Raw genomic sequence first — 22500 nt, forward strand, 5'->3', positions numbered from 1 at the left:
CACAAGGTCCCTGATAAGTGCAGAAAATAAAATATCTAAATTTGTCTCACCAGCATGAGGTCCACATGAACCAGTCTCTCACTTTTAAAAAAGTATTGGCCTTGGGCTTCCCTGGTGGCGCAGTGGTTGAGAGTCCGCCTGCCGATGCAGGGGACACGTGTTCATGCCCTGGTCTGGGAAGGTCCCACATGCCGTGGAGCGGCTAGGCCCGTGAGCCATGGCCGCTGAGCCTGCGTGTCCGGAGCCTGTGCTCCACAACAGGAGAGGCCACAACAGTGAGAGGCCCGCGTACCGCAAAAAAAAAAAAAAAAAAAAAAAAAAGTATTGGCCTTTAGGGACTTCCCTGGTGGCACAGTGGTTGGGAACCCACCTGCCAATGCAGGGGACATGGGTTCGATCCCTGGTCCGGGAAGATCCCACATGCTGCGGAGCAACTAAGCCTGTGTGTCACAACTACTGAGCTTGCGCTCTGGAATACGCGAGCCACAACTACTGAGCCTGCGTGCCACAACTACTGAAACCCACGCACCTAGAGCCCGTGCTCCGCAACAAGAGAAGCCACCGCAGTGAGAAGCCCACACACCACAACAAAGAGTAGCCCTCACTCGCCACAACTAGAGAAAGCCTGCGCACAGTAACGAAGACCCAATGCAGTCAAAAATAAATAAATTAAAAATAAATAAATTAAAAAAAAAAACGTATTGGCCTTTAAAAAATGTAATCATCTTTGGTCATGAGTTAAAGTTACCAAAATCAAAATCCAACACATTAGTAAGGAAAACCAAAGACATTCTCCAGGTGGGGTGAGGAGAGTCAGGGGTAGCAGGAAGAACAGATATAATGGAAAGTACCTACTCAAATTCTAAATAACATGGCCTAACAGAGTTACATTTTGAAACAGACAATTCATGAGATTTTGACAAGACTTTTGACATGTGCTAAAGAAAACGCATGTTATCTTCTAAAAGGGTGTTAAATCAAAGTAAATTAGAAAATTAAGAAATTTCAAGTTCAAAATTCAATTCAAACTTGGTTTTCTTATGTCCGTAAAACTACAGTGAAATGCCGATTTAATGACCTTCTCCTCTTAGAGTAATGGCTTTGATCTCTCCCCACCTTATCCCCATTTCTGTGATTCTTACCCTTTCCTGTGGTGCTTTACATGTAAATTTCCTTCTGCTTTTGACTTTCACAAATATTTTTAGAGTGTCTCCCAAACAAACTCCCTTAGTTTCCTGGTTAGGTACAACGATGAACTGAATTGGGCAAAGTGGAGGATGGGAAAATGCTTTCCCCCGAGTGTGTTTTGAGGTTACTTAATACCTATGTGTGAATCTGTCACCTCTAAAGCCCTGGGGTACTCACTGATAGGACCACAGTATACCACCATCCTACCATTCCTTGCCTGATAAATTGGGAGGAATGATGGGAAAATAGCTAGTTTGCAGACATGGGTCACAATAGGATCATATCTATGGTTATAATACAGTTGTTTATTTGGAATAGGCTACCTTCGAAGGATGGCTATATTGATAAGTTATTATATCAGAGTAGCATGCTTATTTCCACAGAAATCCTACCTGCCTCTTAAAAATATGTTCTTAAGAGACACATTTTACTCCTCTAAATAATTAGGCTAAGAACAATCTAAATCGATGATAAATTGGTATCCCTCCATTCTCTACCTCCAGAGAGAAGTCAGAAAAAGCTTTTTGGGCCCTGAATTTTTTGGAGATGACCAAAGAAGCTTATTTCCCCATCCGCTTCCAATTTAACATGGCCTGAAGGAAGCTCTGTCTCTGTGGTGTGTGTATTCTATGTGCATATAAACTTTAATGTCACATTTATGCTACCAGTTAGGAGATTTGGGAGTCATTGAGTCACTGAGGTGTAATGTATATGATTTCTAGGTAAACCACCTAAAATTATTTTTACTCTGTTATTGCTAGAACCTTCTTTGGTGAAATAGACCAAATTAAAGTCTTCTCAAAAAATGCATTCAAAAGAAGTCCATCACGTGCCTTCAGTATATGGATTCAACTATTAATTTTCAAAGATGTTTATGGCTGTAGGTAGGGGAATTCAATTATATAAAGAGTCTGTGATTTCCGCAACAAAGTGATCAGCATTAGAAGTTTATATGTCACACTAATGCATAAAGAGTCAGTAAACAAGTATAATCAGCTTTTGTCTGTACTTACCTCCTACTCATTCTGAAATTTCTTACCACAGTTCCATATGGGTGGCAAGAAAAAAATTTTTGCTGTTTGAAATAAAAGAATTTGACTGTCTCATCATTTTAGTTTAACTTGGAAATCTTGACCAAAATTTTCTTGCCCTTAAAATCTGTAGCACGTATGCCATTCTTTGATTTTGTGGCCAAGATATAATATAAAAAAGCCCTTAGCATTCTTTAGAATTTTCCACATGAATTTTACAACAGTAGATAGTACCTCGTTTTGTCTTTCCCTTTTCTTACAATCTCAGTGACTCTGTCCCTCACTTGGGTTCCCTGATTCTCAATACATCTTTTTCTTCCTCTGCTTATAGTTTGGGAAACGGGTTCCCAGAAGGCTTTCTGTTTTCTTCTTTGTGTTGTAGTTTCGGCATGGTTCACGATGGGGAAGGCAACCCCTGCAGGAAAGCGGAAGGCAACATCATGTCTCCCACGCTGACCGGAAACAATGGGGTGTTCTCATGGTCCTCGTGCAGCCGGCAGTACCTGAAGAAATTCCTCAGGTAACACAGGCCAGAGCCAGGGGCGTTCCCAGGTTTGGAGTGGTGACCGTGAACGGTGCTCAACAGACATGAAAACAAATACTTGGTGGATTGATGACGATGATATTGTCATGATTATTGTTGAAGAAATACAGTGAAGGTCTAATATTGTGCTAAATGTTCCTCATATATTGCCCCATTCCATCCTCACGTCGATCCCATTATTATCCTCATTCTAGAGTTGAGGAAATTGAGTCTTAGGGAGGTTCATTGTGCTTAAGGGTCTATAGCTGGTAAGTTGTCAACAGAAGCCTCACACTTAGGTCTGTTGTGACTCCATGGTCTGTGCTTAGAACTCTCTCTCTATGAAGTCCAGAGGTTGCTGGATATATTGCCTTTTTACTGTAACTGATTATTTTAATGTGATCAGTCACCTCAGTCATAAGAGTATTAAAAGTGCTGAAATGGTGTGCTTGTGTTACGGTGAATGGAGCCCTGTGTTGATTGGCTATTTTGTTTGAAATGGCCACGAGCTAGCTCAGTGTCCAAGAGACGTCCAAAGGGCGTGATGATACCTACGTGGAATCCCTTCAATAACTCAAAACTCCTAGATTTCATTAGTAAAATGGGAGTTAGGAAGGTAGCACTATTTGATTCATAGTAAATGATGAACACAAACTTGAAACTCTGGGACATTTCCTTTGATTTTCTTAAATATTATATCTATTTGACCATTTTACAACACTAGAGTTGTGGTTAAACATACACGTATTGTATTATTTTATATGTATGTAGATATAGCTTGTTTATGTTGACTCGTAAGAACACTCAGGTTCTTATCGCATCTCCCTTTGACCAGATATTAGGGAAACTAACCACGTTTCTTTGAGAATCATTATTCCCCTGATACTTTTTGTTTTGAACTTGTGCCAGTGCCTATTATTTGCAAATGTTTACAGAATTAGCCATACACACAGGCAAGGCTGATTCAATGGAAGGATGTCTAACCAAATGATGCCCCAAAGGACAGTAAAAAATGGACAAGCCTCTCGCTATGTGACTTTCGCACATAGAAGATTTTCTAATTCATTTTAAATTTATGATCCGGGGCCTGAAGTTATCTCTTCCATCTCATGTGAGAATGAAATCAATAAATACTATAAATCAAGGTCAATTTAGTATAGATTGAACTTCCATCATTTTTATGATATAGTTAAATGCTTTTTTGTGTATAATAATAATCACAGCAACAGAAGCTAACTTTGAATGCTTCCTGCGCCGTGGTGAGCAGGTTACATTGTCTCGCTTGATGTGTTAACAACTCTTATGGAAGTCTAATTATGTCAGTAATGAGATGTATAAGAGTTGATCTGGATTGCATGGTTGACTAGGACCCCCATCTGTCTGACTCCAAAATGCCACGTAACCACCATACTGTTTTACCTCTCAGTGACATCCTAGTTTAATTATTTAAGTAAGTGGAGATAAGGTGCTTTCTATGAAAATCCATCCCATTAAGACTGATTTTTTTTTTTTTGCTCAACACATCCTTTCTCCTGATTCCCTGATTTGTTTCAAAATCTTTTCCGTTTTTTGCTCATAAAGATTACTTGAGGTAAAATACATCTTTGACCACTGCCCCATTGTCTGTAAAAAGCACAGCGTGACTTTCAACTCTTTGAAGACAAGTAACTGTCTCTAACCAGTTTATTTTGTAACTTGAATACTCACCACAGAGTAGGCACTCAGACAAATTTGTTGAACATTGTTGAATGAGACTATTGGGGAAAGTTTTCAAATGTACTGACTTCTCCCATCTCCTAGTAGGTCAGGCCTCACAAGCTGGATGGCTATAACTTCCAGTACCATGTACAAAAACCCTTTGCAGTTGTGCAAATTTCATCTTCTTAGACGGGACAGGACTCACTCTTTTAACTTTAAGCATGTACCTGTTTCTTTGCCATGTTACATTTTTCTTCACATGAATGCCTTCAGAGGTATGTTGTTTTGTGTGGCCAGGTGACAGATAGACATGGTAACTAATGAGGGTGTGTTATCACTGCAGTACACCTCAGGCTGGGTGTCTGGTGGATGAGCCCAAGCAAACAGGACAGTATAAATATCCGGACCAACTACCAGGACAGATTTATGACGCTGACACACAATGCAAGTGGCAATTCGGAGCCAAAGCCAAGCTATGCAGCCTTGGTTTTGTGAAGGTACGTTTGCTTGTGATTTCAAACGTACGTTAAGATTCTATCGCGTGTCTGTGTATCTACCAGAAGTATAAACATTTGGTTTGCTGAGGCCAAGGGTTAGAGTCTGGGTTATCTCTACAATGTCATCTGTTTGGCGTGATAATTAAGTGGCAATTTTACTGTCAGTGAATTATCCAGGCTTATCCCCTATAGACCGTGCCTGGTTTAAATACCATCTGACTGCGTCCTTGGAAGAAAATTCCTCCTCTGTAGACAAAGATTTTATCACAAGTAGTAAATCTAGATACAGTAGCTTTTACCTACTGCTCGTAACTGTTTTTGTTATCATTGTTTCATATTCCCTTTTAATGTAATTCATATAAGATCATCACCACCTCAGAAGACGTACATATGCCTTTTACAGTAATAGGACCATGATCATTGGCAGCTAACTTTTCTTGTATGTGTCTTGAGTAATCTTAACACTTCTTTTGTATGTATGTTGAGTAATCTTTTGTTTTTTTGAGTATCAAGGTGTATCTTGAGTAGTCTTAACAAAATTTTTGTGTCCTCTTTCGTTCAAGAAAGACTTACCTGTTTTGTAAATAAGTTGATTTGTATCATTTCTTTTAGATTCCGCATATAAGCGCTATCATATGATATTTGTCTTTCTCTGTCTGACTTACTTCACTTAGTATGATAGTCTCCAGGTCCATTCATGTTGCCACAAATGGCATTATTTCATTCTTTATTATGGCTGAGTAATATTCCATTGTGTATATATACCACATCTTCTTTATCCATTCATCTTTGCTCTACACCTGAAAGTAGCACAACATTGTTAATCAACTATACTCCGATATAAAATTAAAAATTAAAAAAAAAGAAGGACTTACCTTTCTGTGAAAAAGATACATGGGAAGACGCAAAAGTCCAGGACGTAGAAATGAGAGAAGCATGGTTCCAACTGGTTGACAACTACATCACTGACCATCTCAACATCCCTAAAAAGTAGAATCATTTTTAAGTTGGTTAATTCCTAGTATCCAAAGAGAAACGTGGAAATTCTAGGTGTCTGGATACATGGAAATTTTGGAGATTTATAGCTCCTCTTCCCCTCTCTATTCCTATTCCTTCTCCTCCTCCTTTCTTCTCCCTCTTCCTTTTTGTCCACCACCATCACCACTACCATTACCACCACCATCAGCAGCACCACCGCCATCGCTATCACCATCACTGCTGTCCTCCGTCACCACCATCCACCGTCACCCCCAGCAATTGCCAAGTGAGTGCTCCACGTAAAGCATTCCACTTAGAGACTTACTTTACTTTTCCTGAATCTTCACAAAAACCTTTTGAAGTGAGAATGATCACCCACTTTTTTTTTATTTTTTTGCGGTACGCGGGCCTCTCACCGCTGTGGCCTCTCCCGTTGCGGAGCACAGGCTCTGGACGCGCAGGCTCAGCGGCCATGGCTCACGGGCCCAGCCGCTCCGTGGCATGTGGGATCTTCCCGGACCGGGGCACGAACCCACATCGCCTGCATCGGCAGGCGGACTCTCAACCCCTGCGCCACCAGGGAAGCCCTATCACCCACTTTTTAAGTAGAGCTCAGAGAATGTATTCCATTGGCCCAGAGCCACAAAAAAAAAAAGCTTCCTTGGTGGAAGCTAAACAAGCTGCATCACCCACATTGATGTTAAGCTTCCTCTTCTTCATTAGTTAACACCAGTGTTTCCTAAACTTCAGCGTTAATGTTCAGTCCTTAACAATTACCTTTATTAGTGGTGCCATATCTCTGTAGTATTTTTCACTTGTTGCTTTTCTATGAATCAACTCACTTTAAAAAAAAATAAAAGTCCAGAGCTTCCCTGGTGGCGCAGTGGTTGAGAGTCCGCCTGCCGATGCAGGGGACGCGGGTTCGTGCCCCGGTCCGGGAGGATCCCACATGCCGTGGAGCGGCTGGGCCCGTGAGCCATGGCCACTGAGCCTGCACGTCTGGAGCCTGTGCTCCGCAACGGGAGAGGCCACAACAGTGAGAGGCCCGCGTACCACAAAAAAAAAAAAAAAAAAAAGTCCAGTCCTGAGAAATAATAACCACCAAAATGCCAGTTTTATATGGGATTGCATATTTTTCTAGTGCAATTTAAATGCGTAACCATTAGAAAAGTTTATGCATACACCATCCACATTTTTTGGTGTATCCTCCATGGTATGTGGATCTTAATTTGGCAAACGCTAGTGAGCTGGAGAAGGCTGAACACGGGACAGATTTGGGGGGACAGCTGGGGAATTTTGTTTTGGACATGTTAAGCTTGAGACGCTTGATAGAGTTTGGTATGCAAGGACCATTAACGTTTTGAGTATGTCATGCTTCCCCTGAAGGGGCATCCAATCTTTAGAATACAACAGGAGAAGGTGGCCAACAGGGACAGGACAGAGCAACATACTGCAAAGAGACTCTTTCCTTAAAGAGCCACATCCAGGCAACCTGAGACCTTTGGAGTCTCCGTGGTTATTTTCCTTTCCCTTAAATTATGACTTAAGACTAGGGAATTATATAGATAAGGAAAAGTTAGATGAATAGGCTGGGGGAAAAAAGAGGGAAGAATAAGCAAAAAAGTGCAAACTCTCATTTCTGTTTACTTTGAAAGGAAGCCTTCTCAGAGGGCTCTCGGGTCGTCAGAGCATGTCGTTGGCTATAATTACGTTTGACTTCTGTACTTCACCGCAAAAGAAATAACATGTTCATACAGCCTGTCGTATTTCACTCTGGAATCCCTGTGTTTTTGTGTTTTGCTTTATTTTCCTGGTCTTCTCCAGCTGCCCCCTTTCCTTAGCCCTGTGGCTTGGCGTTGGCTGTGGAATGAGGGGGTCTCCTTTGCTTTGGTCCACCCTGGGGTCATCTGGGTGGCTGCCACCTGGGCTCCGGGTGTGGGTTATGGCTTTCCCCTGGCTGTAAGAGGGAAAACAATTTAATTCTGAAAGCCTTTCGAACTGCGGCTGTGTTTCAATGGTTACCTCCCTTTCCTCCATTTTGATGTAGATTATCCTTTTCCCAGCTTAACTTGTCCCACCTATGACCCAATATGGGAGCACACGGAGATGATGAACCTCATTTCATTTTGTCGGAAGGCTGCCTTAGGCTTTCTACTAATGTCAGTAGCAGGTCCATTTCCATGGGAAATGTTTCCATATTGTGTCTTCTGAGCCGTATCGAGCTTTGGAAATAGCATGTGTGGTGCCTATCTGGGGCTGCTGCTGCTGGTGGTGTTTCCAAGCAGTGTCCTGGAGGTCCTTCCCTTCTCTTTTTGGGAGAAGAATTTTACGGTCCGTAAGACCAGGCTCACTGCCTGTATCTCTCGTTTCCTTGTGTTTTCTTTTCTCAGTCCTGTGGAACACGTTTTTTGTGAAATATTTCTAAGTATGTTCTTGCCATATTTTCTAACCATGAAATGTCTGTTAACTGGAATGCTTGGAGAATCAGGTGCCTGCCTGGTTCATTGAATTTTCAGGAGTACAAGTGACCTCAAAAATCATTTTGTATTCTCCCTCATCGTTACTATTTTCCCAAAAATAGATGTGTTCACTTTCTACCTTAGTCAGTAGAATGTGGTGAACAAAATGGAATGACTTTGGCGATTCATGATTTTGACATTCCATTAATGATGTCATTCTGAAAAGCAACTCCACCTTTTGAGCTGGAAGGAATCTGGTTCAGTCCCCTTCCTTTATTTTTTTCTTTTTTTTAATTAGTTTTTTATTTTTGGCTGCGTTGGGTCTTCATTGCTGTGCGCGGGCTTTCTCTAGTTGCGGCAAGCAGGGACTACTCTTCGTTGAGGTGCGCGGGCTTCTCACTGCGGTGGCTTCTCTTGTTGCGGGGCATGGGCCCTAGGCGCATGGGCTCAGTAGTTGTGGCATGGGGGCTCAGCAGTTGTGACTCACGGGCTCTAGAACGCAGGCTCAGTAGTTGTGGCTCACGGGCTTAGTTGCTCCGCGGCATGTGGCATCTTCCTAGACCAGGGTTCGAACCCACGTCCCCTGCATTGGCAGGCGGATTCTCAACCACTGTGCCACCAAGGAAGTCCCCCCCCCGCTCCTTTATAGATAGGCAGCCAAGGCCTGGAGAAGTTGAGAGCTTTCTAGCATCCATTGGTGGTACATCCAGGTCCGGTGGTACATCCAGGTCCGGTGGTACATCCAGGTCCAGAGCAATGGTCAAGGATCCGGACTCTGAAATCAGGCCAGTTTGAGTCCTGCCTTTGCCACTTACCAGCTGGGGGACCTTACAGCTTGAAACTGTCAGTATCTTGCTCAGTTTCCTCATCTCAATGAGTTTATAAGAGGAATTGCTGTTCACCACTAAATGGTGTTAACGACAGTATTTATTTCCTATGCCTGCTGTAATAAATTTCCACAAACGTAGTGACTTAAAACAACTCAAATTTATTTTCCTGCAGTTCTGGAGGTAGACATCTGAAGTGCATCACACTGGGCTAAAATCAAGTGTTGGCCAGGTCGTGTTCCTTCTGGAAGGTCTAGAAGAGAGGCCATTCTCTTGCCTTCTCCAGCTTCCCAAAGTGGCTGGCATTCTTGGGTCACGGCCTCTTCCTCCATCTTCAGAATCAGCAGCACCTCCCTGAGTTCTCCCCCCGCTGCCATCTCTCCGGTTCTCTTCTGTCTTCCTCTTCCCTGTTTAAGGACCCTTGTGATTACCTTGGGCCCATCTGGAAAATCTCAGCACTTCCCCATCTCAGGGTCAACGGATTAGCAACATTAATTTTATCTGCAACTTTAATTCTCCTTTGCTATATAACCTAATATAGTCACAGGTTCCAAGAATTAGGACATGGTTGTTTTGGGGGCCATCCTTCTGCCTGCTACAATCCAGTATGAGAGTTACATTATTTCCTAGGCCTAGTGTAAGAATTAAATTGTCCAAATGCTTGAAAACTATTATAAAGGTGAAGAAGGAACGATGATGATCATTTACACCATTTATCCTTGAGAACAACCCTGTTGAGGCATGTGCTAATTTTATCACTTATTCACAGGTGAGGAAACTGCAGTTTAAAGGACTTCTATAACATGTCCATAGGTCCTGCAACCTGGAAATGCAGGACAAGGATTTGAATCAGACATGCATTATTCCAGTCTTGGTCTGTTCTACTTAAATGATGATGATGGTGGTGATGATGATGGTGGTGATGACGGTTAGAAACCAGATCTCTTAGTTAAAAGGCAAATAGTCTCCAAATTAACTATTGTGACCTCCCAGTCATTACTAAACACACATGAATATATGGGTAGTGTAGAAGTTTCCTGCTTACATATTTGCTAGGACATATTACTGGTTACCTTGCTACTACCAACTTCACTTGACTCTACTTTCTGGATAATGTCGCATTTCGGCCACCTGAAAATAGAATGTTTGATACAACAGCTTTGGATCTCTTTGTTTTTATTGCATCATCACCCTCGCCTTCTCCTTCTTTCCTTTCAGGACATTTGCAAATCACTTTGGTGCCACCGAGCGGGCCACAGGTGTGAGACCAAGTTCATGCCTGCCGCGGAAGGGACCGTTTGTGGCTTGAGTATGGTAAACTGCCTACTTGTTAGTTTTTAGTTCTAGAGACTTCATAAAGTATAGAACCCAAACTATTTGTACTGTTACCTCAGACCGGAACACTTTGGCTTCATCTGTTTTCGGACTTTGCTCTCAATTAACCAGCGTTCTTTAGCTGCTATTCTAAAGCTCACTGAGAATATAACCGAGTTGGCTCCATCTTTTAAGAAGGTTTCTTTCCTTTTGCCTTTGTTTTCCATTTGTAGATGGAGGCTTGGGTTCAGATGTTTCTAGTTCAGTGAGCTGGAGGGCTTCATTGTTTACTGTTTGTTTTTTAAACTTGATTCAGTGTAGACAAGCCTTGGGAAGCAGATATTTCCTTTAGTAGCAAAGGAAGGACCGTGCCTGCATACAGAGCCTCTGTGATGCACGTCACAGGACCAGTCATTGAGCTTCCGACATGCCCGCTAGCAGCATCCTGTCCCTTATAGCAGCATCTCTTGAGGGGCAAGCTGCGTCTCCGTCTAGGTTGTACAGAAGGGCTTTTCGCTCGCAATATCTTCAACCCTAAGAACCATTTCTATTACAGAAGATTATGGGAGAGTTCTGTGTTTTGAAGGAAGGACTCTCATATATGAGTTTCTGTTTTTCTTCCCCTTTCCCAGTAGAGTGTGGAGGGGAAGATACACTTGAGGATGGGGCTTCCCTGGTGGCGCGGTGGTTGAGAGTCCGCCTGCCGATGCAGGGGACACGGGTTCGTGCCCCGGTCCGGGAAGATCCCACATGCCGTGGAGCGGCTGGGCCCGTGAGCCATGGCCGCTGAGCCTGCGTGTCCGGAGCCTGTGCTCCGCAACGGGAGAGGCCACAACAGTGAGAGGCCCGCGTACCGCAAAAAAAAAAAAAAAAAAAAAAAAGATACACTTGAGGTCCCAGTAGAATGATCCAGATTTGGGGCATAACTTTGAAAGACCATGACAGAGAAGCTGTGAACAATGAGAGAGCTGGAGATATTGCAGGTTTTTCGGTCTCTGCCATTGGCTCTCTTGAGACAGCCAAGCCTGTAGAAAAGAATTGGCCACTTAAATTGAATTCAATTCCATCATAACTTCTTGACCACTAGATATCAGTGAAATATCTACAGAGATAAATAAAACTCCATTTTATCTCTTCAAACATTTACAGTCCAATGGGGGAACCTGCACAGAAGCCAGTAACTTTGGTTCTTTTTAAACACATCTTCTTGAAGCGCGTAGCTGCTATCGAAGCCCAAGTGAATAAGAAATGAATCCTGCTTGGAAATAGGGGTGCACTTAGAATAAACTACGATGAATGGGTACCCCAAGATGGCTGTTGGAATTTGAATTTGAAGTTCTTCAGTTGGGTGAAGCAATTTGAATTTGAAGTTCGTCAGTTGGGTGAAAGAGAGACTTTTTCGAAGAGACCAGCAATAAAGGCAAAGACACAGACACACGAAATAAATGAATATTGAGAAGATGCTTTCTGATATTCGTTAAGGCATTTCTTCAGTACCTCTAAAAAGATTTTATTTTTTAACTCTTTTTATTTTAAAGCAAATAAACATTTAAAAAATTGAAGCATCCTATGCGATTTTTAATCAGATGTCCTGGTCTTAGGAAATCTCAGTAAGGATTCTCAGCGAAAATGTGCAGAAGGGTGTTTTAGCTGTGGTGATACAAAACAATGAATTAATCGAATATGTAAGTACTGCTCACATCATTTTTATTTTTGGAGTGTCAAAGTTGCAAACTTGCAACTTGAGGATTAGTGGGCATTCTTTCATTAAGAAAGCAACAGCATTAATCATGAGAGGGATGTACGAGAAAAGATTTATATAGTAAATGAGGAAAATAAGTGGTAAATGGCATAGATCAAAGGTCTGTTATGCAAATACACCCAGGATCTAGTTCGACAGGGGCTAAACTGCTTCTGGATTAGACTTAAGTTAATATAGCATGAGATTAATCAAGCCAGAATTAGAAAATAGATGTCCCTAGACCACTGCCCCCATCTCACTATTTTGATACACCAGACTATGGTTATATAATAAACTGCGGAAAAGCCCTTACCGGTAAGGTCACCCTCAGTTGAGAGCATTCTGGTAACTTCCACCCAGCTTCACTCCGGTATAATTACACTGCACTCATAGATATGGTTCTTAGAGTCTTCTTTCCCTAGGGGATGTAATTGGCTATTCATTAGACTGTAAACTCCATGAGGCCAGGGCCATGTCCTGTAGAGTCGCAGTCACCCCATGTTTTGTTTCTTTCATTGTAACTGAAACTCACCTGAATCCTCCCTGCCCCCTTCTCGCTGGTCCTTCAGTGGTATTTGTGCCACGAATACCGGGTAAACACGTGAGGATATGAAAGTCTCATACTTCTATCTAGGTTATGTGTACGAGGAAAGAAAGGTTTGTGCTTGCTGTCTATTATAAAAGGTATTTGCCCAAGTCATGGCCATTTAATTTGAAATTAGAAGCAGTGATAGAAGCATATATGAATAGATCCATATAACTACATGTGTATATATCTTGTGTATTACGCTTTATATGTAATAAACATGCAGATCATGCATGTATGTGTGTATATCCCTATGTATTCCTGATTTCTCTACTGATTAAAAACGCCAGAGGAGACAAATCTCTGAGCAGCTTAACTTGATACCAGGATGAATATTGAAATAAAAGAAAGGCAAATTAATTGAAGGATCGGAACAGATCTCAAAACCATATTTCTAAAAAATAAAAAAAATTTTGAGTTAAGATGCATTGGTCAGTCATTTGCCTCCGAGGTGAGTAGTAAATATGTCCTTAGGCTACTGAGCTTAAACCCAGTCTCAGCTGGTTGTGTAGCTAGTTGGGTAGTTTGACTCTGAGCAAGTTAGTATTTCTTTGCTAAATTTCTTTCACTCAGAAAATAGTTATTAACTGCGACGTGCTTTGTGAAGGTTACGTTAGATACTGCATCTGAAGTTTTCCCCCATCTCCCCCCCAGCACCATTGTGCACACAGAGAAGCAACTTAATAAACTGTAGCTGCTGTTGTTGTTAGTATTGGCTCTTGTTATCATTTTGTCCCAGCCACTGAGCTCAGTGCCTGAGAGACGCAGCCATTCTTGGTGGGGAAGATTCAGGTTCGTGCTTATGGTTGACAAAATCCTCAAATGACCCATTGCTTCCCCCGTCAAAGTTCTCAACAACGTTATATGATTTCATGCAGACTCTGAAGTAGCAATTAATCCAGGGGAAAGAAAAATGGAAAACAGAGGAATTCATCAGCACATGGCAAGAAACTGAAGGAAGGAAGCCATCTCTTGACCTAGTCAAAGCGCGCTAACAACCAAGCCTCACAACAGACCGCCACGAAGCCAAGTGTATCACGGGGGAAAAGTGGAGATTTGAACGCGTAACCAACTCCCCGTAATTCTGTAACCGATCCCCACTCCTCGGCAGAACCTGGCACGATCCAAACCCCAACCCTTTGGATCTAATTGCAGAGGCTTTTAGGCAAGTCTGCAATTATGCTCTAAATCATGCAGAACTTGCTCATAATAAAAGCGCCGCAGGGGCAAAAAAGAAAGCACTCCCAGCGGTGAGTGCAACCCCAGAGGACAGAGGTGACCCACAGAACTGGACTGGATGACAAAGAAGAACTCAAATGGAAAGGTCAGCACAGAAAACAGCTCTCGGACTGAGCAGATCACCAGCACATGAGAGACCCAGAGCTGATTCAGAAAAGACACTCAGTTCAGAGTCATCAGAGGGTCTGACACAGGGACCTTTCATACAGACAGAAGGGCAAAGGTGTTATCTAAAAACACAATTTGTGTAGCCTGAAAGCTACTCGGTTTCAACAGAAATGCTCTCTAGGGATGATTTGAAATAAAAACGTATGCATACTTAGATCTGTCTTTCGGATGTGATAATCATGATAAATTCTGTGTTCGTATCTGAAAAGCTGATTCTCCCGGAAGAAAAATGAGCCCAAGGGTTCTCTGAGCCCCATTGTTTCCAAATGTCAGGGGAGGCTCGCCTTCGTGTCTGCGCTGCCTCCGTAGGCGGGAGGGTAGATCCTTATCTGAACACGTCACCTGGACAGCTTGCAAAGCCTGTCCTGTTATACTCAGCCTTCTGGTGACAAATGCCCCTTCTCCCTAGATGTCAGCCTTTCAGAATGCACGTGGGCAAGGCAGGGTACCAGCGTGTAAGCACAGCCAGCGAAAGGGATGCTATCAAGGCATCTCCGCGTGCTTTCCCAGGTGGTCTCTGAAAGTCACACATTCTTTTCACAGTGGTGTCGGCAAGGCCAGTGTGTCAAGTTTGGGGAGCACGGGCCTCGGCCCATCCACGGCCAGTGGTCCGCCTGGTCGAAGTGGTCAGAATGTTCCCGAACGTGTGGTGGAGGCGTGAAGTATCAGGAGAGACACTGCAATAACCCCAAGTAAGGCTCTGACACGAAGTCAGCATTTGTAAGGCATGAACCTTCAGCCTGTTACATATTTGCATATTTGTCTGTCTTGTTTATACCTGTTTATAACTGTAGTTTTATTCCATCTGCTTAATAGCAATCAAAGAATGAGGGCTTTACTGCTTGTATATAAAGGCTGTATGCACTGGGGGAGGTATGATGGGCAGAAACCTCAAAACAGCAAAGGAGTTATTCTCTGTGTGAGTCTGCTGTCACGGACTCCAGTAATGGTGTGAATTACTTTCTGCATCTAAATTACAGCTGCATGCCTGGGATATTGTAGGACAGAGAAGCTTGGCTGGTAGACTCTGTGTGTGTATGTGTGTGTGTGTTGCAAACTGATGAACTGGAGAAAGTATGCTGATTTTTGCCTTACAGGAATGTACATCAACATGTGTTGACAGATCAGCCTGACTTTTCGAGAGAAACCAGAAATCCGAAACACTGTTGTGTGAAATTTCCCAATTTTTAAAATATTGACAACAAACTCAATTTTCTTTAGAAAGATCAAATGCTGGGAGGACTGATCAAAACCTCCCTGGGTTGAGATTGGCTTGCGAGCACCATCTGATCTGGTGGTGCTGGGAGTCTGAGCTGCCCTCTGTGCTCTGTGAGATGAAGGTGGTTTTAGGTTACTTTTATCTGCTCTAATTCCCATGTGAAACAAGTGTGAGATGTACATTTCCTGACTGGAGTGGTGATGTCGAAAGAGCTCAGAACTTGGAGATGGAAAGATATGACTCCACATCCTGGGTCTGTCACTTATTAATTGTGTGGCTTTGGGAAGATCGCTTGAACTTGGAGGTTGGATTTATGTATAAAATGGAGATGACAGCGCCCACCTCACATGGTTTGGGGGGATTAGAGATTGCGTCTGTAGAATTCCCGGCACGCTGGGGAGCATCCAGTGGGCATTCGGCAGAAGGTTCTGGGGCCCATGTGGTTTTCATCATCCTCATCCTGAACTCGCCAGGAACACGGGTAACAGAGGGTCAGTGCTCAGAAGCAGCGAGCAGAGGCCTTCCTGATGAAACTGGACTTTGGAGAAGGCTGTGGGGGTGAGAAGAAACTGATGGGACCCTGAAAAACTAGTGGATTTAATTCTACCACACGATTCGGTTGGTGACATAGCATGGAGGTTGAGAACAGAGACTCTCAAGCCCAGGAACCTAAGCGGGCCTCCTGTCCACCCCTTCCTTGCTAGGCGGCCTTGGACGCCTAACTCTCCCTGCTCTGGGTCCCTCATTTGTAAAAAGGGGATAATGATGGGACCTCCCTCAACTGAGCTGGTACTTGTAAAGGGCTTTTCAGAATTGCCTGGTACGTGGCAAGCATTGCATAAATGTTTGGTGGATTGCAAATTTAAATAAATAATGAACTTAGAGCAAAAGGAAATTTTTGAAAAGACAAATCGTACTTCATCTGAGCTGGATCAAGAGGCCAGTTTGTTCCAAAATGTAAGGGAGGGTTTGGAGACGCTTTGACCATGGCTTGTTAGGTGCTTGCAGTGTCTCAGGCTGATCTAGCAGCGCTCAGCTTTGGCACTCTTAACATTTCAGGCTGAAACTTTTTTGTTTGGGGGGTTTGTCCTGTATGTGGCAGGGTGTTTAGTAGCAATCCTGACCTCTACCCACTCGATGCCAGTAGGATGAGTCCCCCTCCCCCCAACCTCCAAGTTATGGCAACGAAAATATCTCCAGACTTGGCCAAGCATCCTGTAGGGGGCAAAGTCATTCCCAGTTGAGATGCTCTGCTCTAATCTGACCCAATAACTAGGTCTAATGGTAGGGAGGCTTGTGATACATTTGCAGTTTATACCAGATTATTAAAAACACCCTCCTCATCCTTTGAATGTAGCCCGTGTCTTGGATAGAATTGTTAAAGTCATTGTATTACTTTTCATTTTTGCAGCATATTTCACGAATCTGGTTTTCATACATCGCAACATTTTACAATCTCGCTACTTTCCCAAGAAAGAAAGAGATTACCTAATTTAATAACTCTGCCGGTGAAGTGCGTGAATGACGCCCCTGAGATTTAAATTAAAACCTCTCTCATATCTGTGGGATTGGGAACACTCATTATAATAGGGCCTTGTTCATGGAAATAGCATACTGTAACTTCAGAGATGTCTATAAAAGAATTAATCACTCGAGTAGTTCTACTGGGTGCAGTTTTATCATTTTAAACAAGATTAAGGCTGATCAGGATTCTCTTTAATTATGCACGAAGTCACAACTAAAACAAGTAAGTGATCGGCTGCTTCCCGACAATTGAATCAGTCCTCCATTCTTATTTCACATTGTTGTCGTAAAGCTGTTTTTTCCTCCCTCTTTCAAGTTACTTATTTCTCGCTTGCTTCAGTTTAAACGCTTGGTCTGTTCAGATCAGCCGAACCATTTCATTTTTTCACGTGAAAAGCAAGGTGAGCATTTCTTTGCACAGTAATGATGGTTTTCTCAGAACATAGTTTGTTTCATAAAAAATGAATTATTTCTGGTTGGGTCGTGGATTTATCGAACTTTTCAGCTTCAAAAGAATTGAAAGGTTATCTGGTTCTGGAATGGCCAGTCCCTGGCAAATGTGGCCCTTCTTCTTCGTCTGTGTCTGTGACAGACCTTATTAATTGATCAAAGCCTCCCCACTGTGCCTCCTCAAAAGACTTCTCCAGGCGTTTGCTCCCAATCAGGTTAGAACAGATACGCGAGTTGAAACCTGTTGTTTCCTCTAGTTATTTTGCAAATGGGTAACCAGGGGAGACAGAGGGTCCCATTCAGAGGAGCGGCTCTTGCTGGGTCACCAAGCTGGACATGGGAGAGTCAGACCAAGATCCCACTGTCTTAATCCTTACAGCGAACATTTTTTCTGGGTCCCTGGAAGAGAGCCTCGTGAAATGCCTATACACTCTGTTTAAGAAAATTAATAGTGAAAATTCAAATAGTAAAATTCAAATAGTGATAAGTAAGCTTGCTAAGGCATTCTAGAACTCTCCTAAAACGTGAGTCGATTTGAGAAAGAATGTCATGCCACTGGAGTCACAGTGCCAGGAGAATCGTTGAATCATATCTCTGGCCCATTTTTCAACCAGTAAATTCTGGGCTCAGCTGATTATCAGAATCATCAAGTGTGCTTTAAAAAGCACTGATTTCTTGATATCCCTCCTCATGTATTTTTATTGAGAAAGCCTGCAGAGGGCCCAGGACTATCATTTATGTATATGTGTCGTTGTGTGTATGTAAATCATATATATGTAAATATATGTATGTATAAATATATATGTGTGTATATGTGTATATGTATGTTATATATATATAACCATTTGTAGTCAGGACTTGGTAAATTATGCAGAAGCAAATATGGGTGTACTTTATAGTAGCTTAATACAAAGAAAAAATCGGGTGCCTAGATATTTGTTTTCTGGTGTTTTTGTTTTTTGTTTTTAATGATAAAGAACTCATTGTACCAAGGGCCATCATGGTAGAATTTTCTGTTAATTTATCCTAATACTCACGTTCAAAGCTGCAGAAAAAAATGTATGTGTAATTGAGGATTTGATGGAAAAGTCCAAATTTTTGCCAGTCATTAAGAGTAGCAAGCACTGTAAAATAGTTACCGTTTATTTGTGCTAGCTGGGCTCTAGACTCTGCCCGAAATTCTTTACCAACATTCTCTCAGGTAATCATCACAGCTGTCCTCATTTTACAGATTAGGCAATCCTCATTGCCTAAAGTTAAGCTGGGAAAGGGCAGAGACTGTTTCGATTCAGGTCTGCTTCACTGTCCAAGGCCAGTTCCCTAACCATTGGACATCACTGTCTCCCTCTCGGTCCTCTCATGCCCCGCCCCTGTAGCCTAACTCAGTTAAATGCATGCCTGGCAGGGCAGGACCGGCATCCGGGAGAGCGCAAAGGGATGAGGTCGAGCTCTGTTCTGTCTCTTTCTAGATATGTGACCTTCACTGAGCACATTTTGGAAGCTCTATTAGCCGTTTTCCACTTCATCTATAAAATGAGGGGATGGCTCTATGAGTTTTGAGGTCTTTCCCATGTTACAGTGTCTGAGTTGAAGCAGTCACACGTGGTCCTCTTTCACTTTATTGAATTTGAGTAGTCTAAATGAAGCTTATTTGTAAACTCTCCGACAAGAAAGACTTACGCTGAGAAAATTTTAATTATGACTCATGAAGATGACCGGGAATAGAGTAAGGCTCTCATGTGGCACTTTAAGGTTTTTCGAAATGCTTTTCGGATAATGATTTAAGAAGTCTTCAGGGATTTAATCTCGCACAGTGACTGCTGAATGTTTTAGTAGTTGTTCCAGAATGTTTTGAAATAGCTGAAAAATCTCATTCTGGCGGTGTGACACTTCCCGTTTCTGTTGAATCCATTTTAGCATAGGAGAATTTGATAAAATGTGCCGAAGCAAATCCAGGGGAGTTTTATAGCATTCCTGTGCTTCCTAAAGAGACAAGGAATTTTAATCACAGAAATTTATTAACTTGGAGCCTTCTTTCATGTTACATGTTTGCCCTGAGCTTTTGTACGAGGTGATCTGTAGTTGGTGTCTAGCCTTAGGAGAAAGCTCCAAAAAAAAGTGGGAATGAAAAGAAGCAATTGCTTTGTGCCAGGAGTCAGCTGGGTAAGGTGTCCCTGGTAACTTTCAGTGTGGCTGACGCTCCTTTTTATTTTGCTTTCTGGTTTGTGCAGTCTGCCTAGCGAGATCTTAAAGAGCTTGCCATTAGATCACAATTATTTATGTTCTAATGGGATTCCCTACTCTGGAAATCCATTTCCCATTGTGCTTGGCAGGAAAGGAGCAGGCCACCTGCAACGTTAAAAAGTGATGATGCAGATGAAAACAAGGACATGTTTTTTCCCCCAGCGTTTAGAATCAATTAGAATAAAGCACACGTGAGTCTGACAGTCATCAAGCTATCAGCTCAGTGACTGACAAAGCTGGATTGGAAAATATGGCATGTAATATCCTCAGTGTCCTGACTGACCTTCTACGTCAGGGGTCCCCAGCCCCCGGGCTGCGGACTGGTACCGGTCCACGGCCTGTTAGGAATCGGGCCGCACGGCAGGAGGTGAGTGGCGGGTGAGGGAGTAAAGCTTCATCTGCCGCTCCCCATGGCTCGCATTGCCTCCTGAACCATCCCCTGCCTTCCGCCCCCCACCCCGGTTCCTGGAAGAATTGTCTTCCACGAAACTGGTGCCTGGTGCCAAAAAGGTAGGGGACCGCTGTTCCACATCACAGCAGGTGCATGGCAAGCTGTAGGAAGATTATGGGAGTGGTCAGAGATGGCAGACAAGCTGGGGAGGAGTTGGGTCTGCGTTGGAAGAGCTTTGATGCCAACAAATGGGGCGTGTGTGTTTGCATGTGTAGCACACAAGCACACATCTACATTAACAAGAACATTTAGGTGTGTTTACAGATTTCCCTAACGCATGAGGTGATAGGATGAGTGTCAAGAATATGCCTTCATCAGTCTTTATGGAAATCGCCAGAATGTAAAAATTGGCTCAGAGGTGGCAAGTAAGTTTGGTCTAACATGGAAATTGATGAGCAGTGGTAGTGGCTGCCCAAGGGCTATGCTGAGAAAAGAAAGCAAAGAAAAAGAAAAATCCTTGATTGATTAGTTATGTCTGCCATGGGTATAAGAAGGGTTGGGACATAAGGGTAGTAGACTACATATTTCCATTTTTGTAATGGACTGCATACACTGTGACCATGATCATCTTGACTGTCCCTCCTTATATTATTGCCTGTGACTAATAGCCTTTTGATTGCTAGTATTGAAGATCTTTAATTTTCTTTTTAGGCCGCAGTATGGTGGCAAGTTCTGTCATGGCTCTAGCCGTGTATATCAGCTGTGCAATATTAACCCTTGTAATGAAAATAGCTTGGATTTTCGAGCCCAGCAGTGTGCAGAATATAACAGCAAACCTTTCCGTGGATGGTTCTACCAGTGGAAACCCTATACGAAAGTGGAAGGTAATTTGGTCTCTACGAACCTCAAACAAGTATGTCTCTACGTGAACAGTAACGTGAATGAACAGCACAGAAGAAATTGCTGCCTGTGTAAAAAAGTTTCCATGTTTACCTTTCATTCCCCAGACCCGTCCTGGCCCAGTTTTTCATTCACTTCTTTAGGTTTTGTTTATTTTTCCACACTTTTTTTTTTTCTTTCACAAGACACCCCTTTCCTCCCACATGTATAAGTCGAAGAGTTCATGTGTTTGGAATGCACTTACGTTTCTAAACTTACCTTTGACATTTCAGCGATTAAGTCTCCCAGGGATGTTAATTGAAATTGGTATGAATTGTCCAGACCAAAACCTCATGAAACCATATATGCCCCATAGAGACACCACACTCGGTACCTGAGGTGGTAGATGATTACAAGCATGGAAAGGCCTGTTTGCAGAGTGTACACACACACGCACACGCACACACACACGCGCGCACGCGCACACACACACATCATGAATAAAAAATGTCTCTATATTAAGTTCTTGGTACTTATTATACCTTAAAGTAATGGCTTGAATTTGACCTTTTATGTTGATTTGATTTGATCTTGGCTGGGCACCAGAATTTATTTTAGTTACCATGTGTACAAAGTACAAGTACCAAATTTAACGTACTTTGTGTTACCTGTGCAGAATAAGCTGTCACCATTTTGGTTGTTTCCTTTTCATTTTTTTCCATTCACTTGCTTTATCAAAACTCATCCACTCTTCCTTTGGAAAAGGGACTAACGTGAATCGCAGTTGTACATACGCAGGATGGGAAGAGACCAAATTTAATGATAATTCATGAAATAAGATGGAGGGCTGCTTCTGTGCGAAAGCTCAGAATGAACCTATATGATCAGAGACCGAAAAGAAGCTAATGTAATCAGAGACATCGTTGTGACAAGTAACATCTCCAAATCAAAGGGGACGGTACTCAGCTTTGCTTAACACCAGCCCAGCCGTTGCACGAGTGTGAATCTAGTTCTGGGTCCAAAAGCTGCTTGTCTAAAAGCACAAATTGGGACTGACATTAAAATTCTGAAATCTGTGTCTTAGGAGAAAGCAGTGAGGGACTGACAGATGTTGACTGTAGGAGAGAAACTAGTTCCCTTCAAAAATTCAGAGAGATTGAACAGAGGGAGATTTCAATTTATTGGAAATTGCTTCTGAAAACAGAATTAATTCACGTGCTCAGAAATTCCTATGGTTCCTATGGCCGTGTCCTCAGAGAGACCTTCCTTCCTGTCATTTTCTGAATCCTTTGCCTGCTTTATTCTGCATTGCTCTTGGTGCGAGAATTGATATTATATTGGCATTTATTCATTATCTTTCTCCCCACAAGAATTATTAGGTTCCCCAGGGTTGAAGCCTTTGTCCGTTTTGAGTATGCTTGTATCTCTCTCATCTAAGAACAGCACTTGGAACATATTTATAACTTTTGGAACAAATGAATAAATAAATATCAACTGTCCTTAATGGAAGCGTGTCCCATCCTGAGCAGTAAATGCTCTATCAA

The 22500-nt window shown here is 42.6% G+C and overlaps 1 protein-coding gene across 1 annotated transcript in view; it reads left to right on the top strand.

The window, feature by feature from the left end:
* ADAMTS18 (ADAM metallopeptidase with thrombospondin type 1 motif 18) overlaps positions 1-22500 on the top strand; it is a 157615-nt gene that overhangs the window by 85297 nt on the left and 49818 nt on the right. Inside the window, exons 8-12 of the mRNA XM_079907168.1 lie at positions 2602-2739; positions 4784-4937; positions 10420-10515; positions 14793-14941; positions 20789-20961. Coding sequence (XP_079763294.1) covers positions 2602-2739; positions 4784-4937; positions 10420-10515; positions 14793-14941; positions 20789-20961 — 710 coding nt within the window. The remainder of the gene's footprint in view (positions 1-2601; positions 2740-4783; positions 4938-10419; positions 10516-14792; positions 14942-20788; positions 20962-22500) is intronic.

This window comes from Stenella coeruleoalba (assembly GCF_951394435.1).
Source record: "Stenella coeruleoalba genome assembly, chromosome: 20".
NCBI classification, from domain to species: Eukaryota; Metazoa; Chordata; class Mammalia; order Artiodactyla; family Delphinidae; genus Stenella; species Stenella coeruleoalba.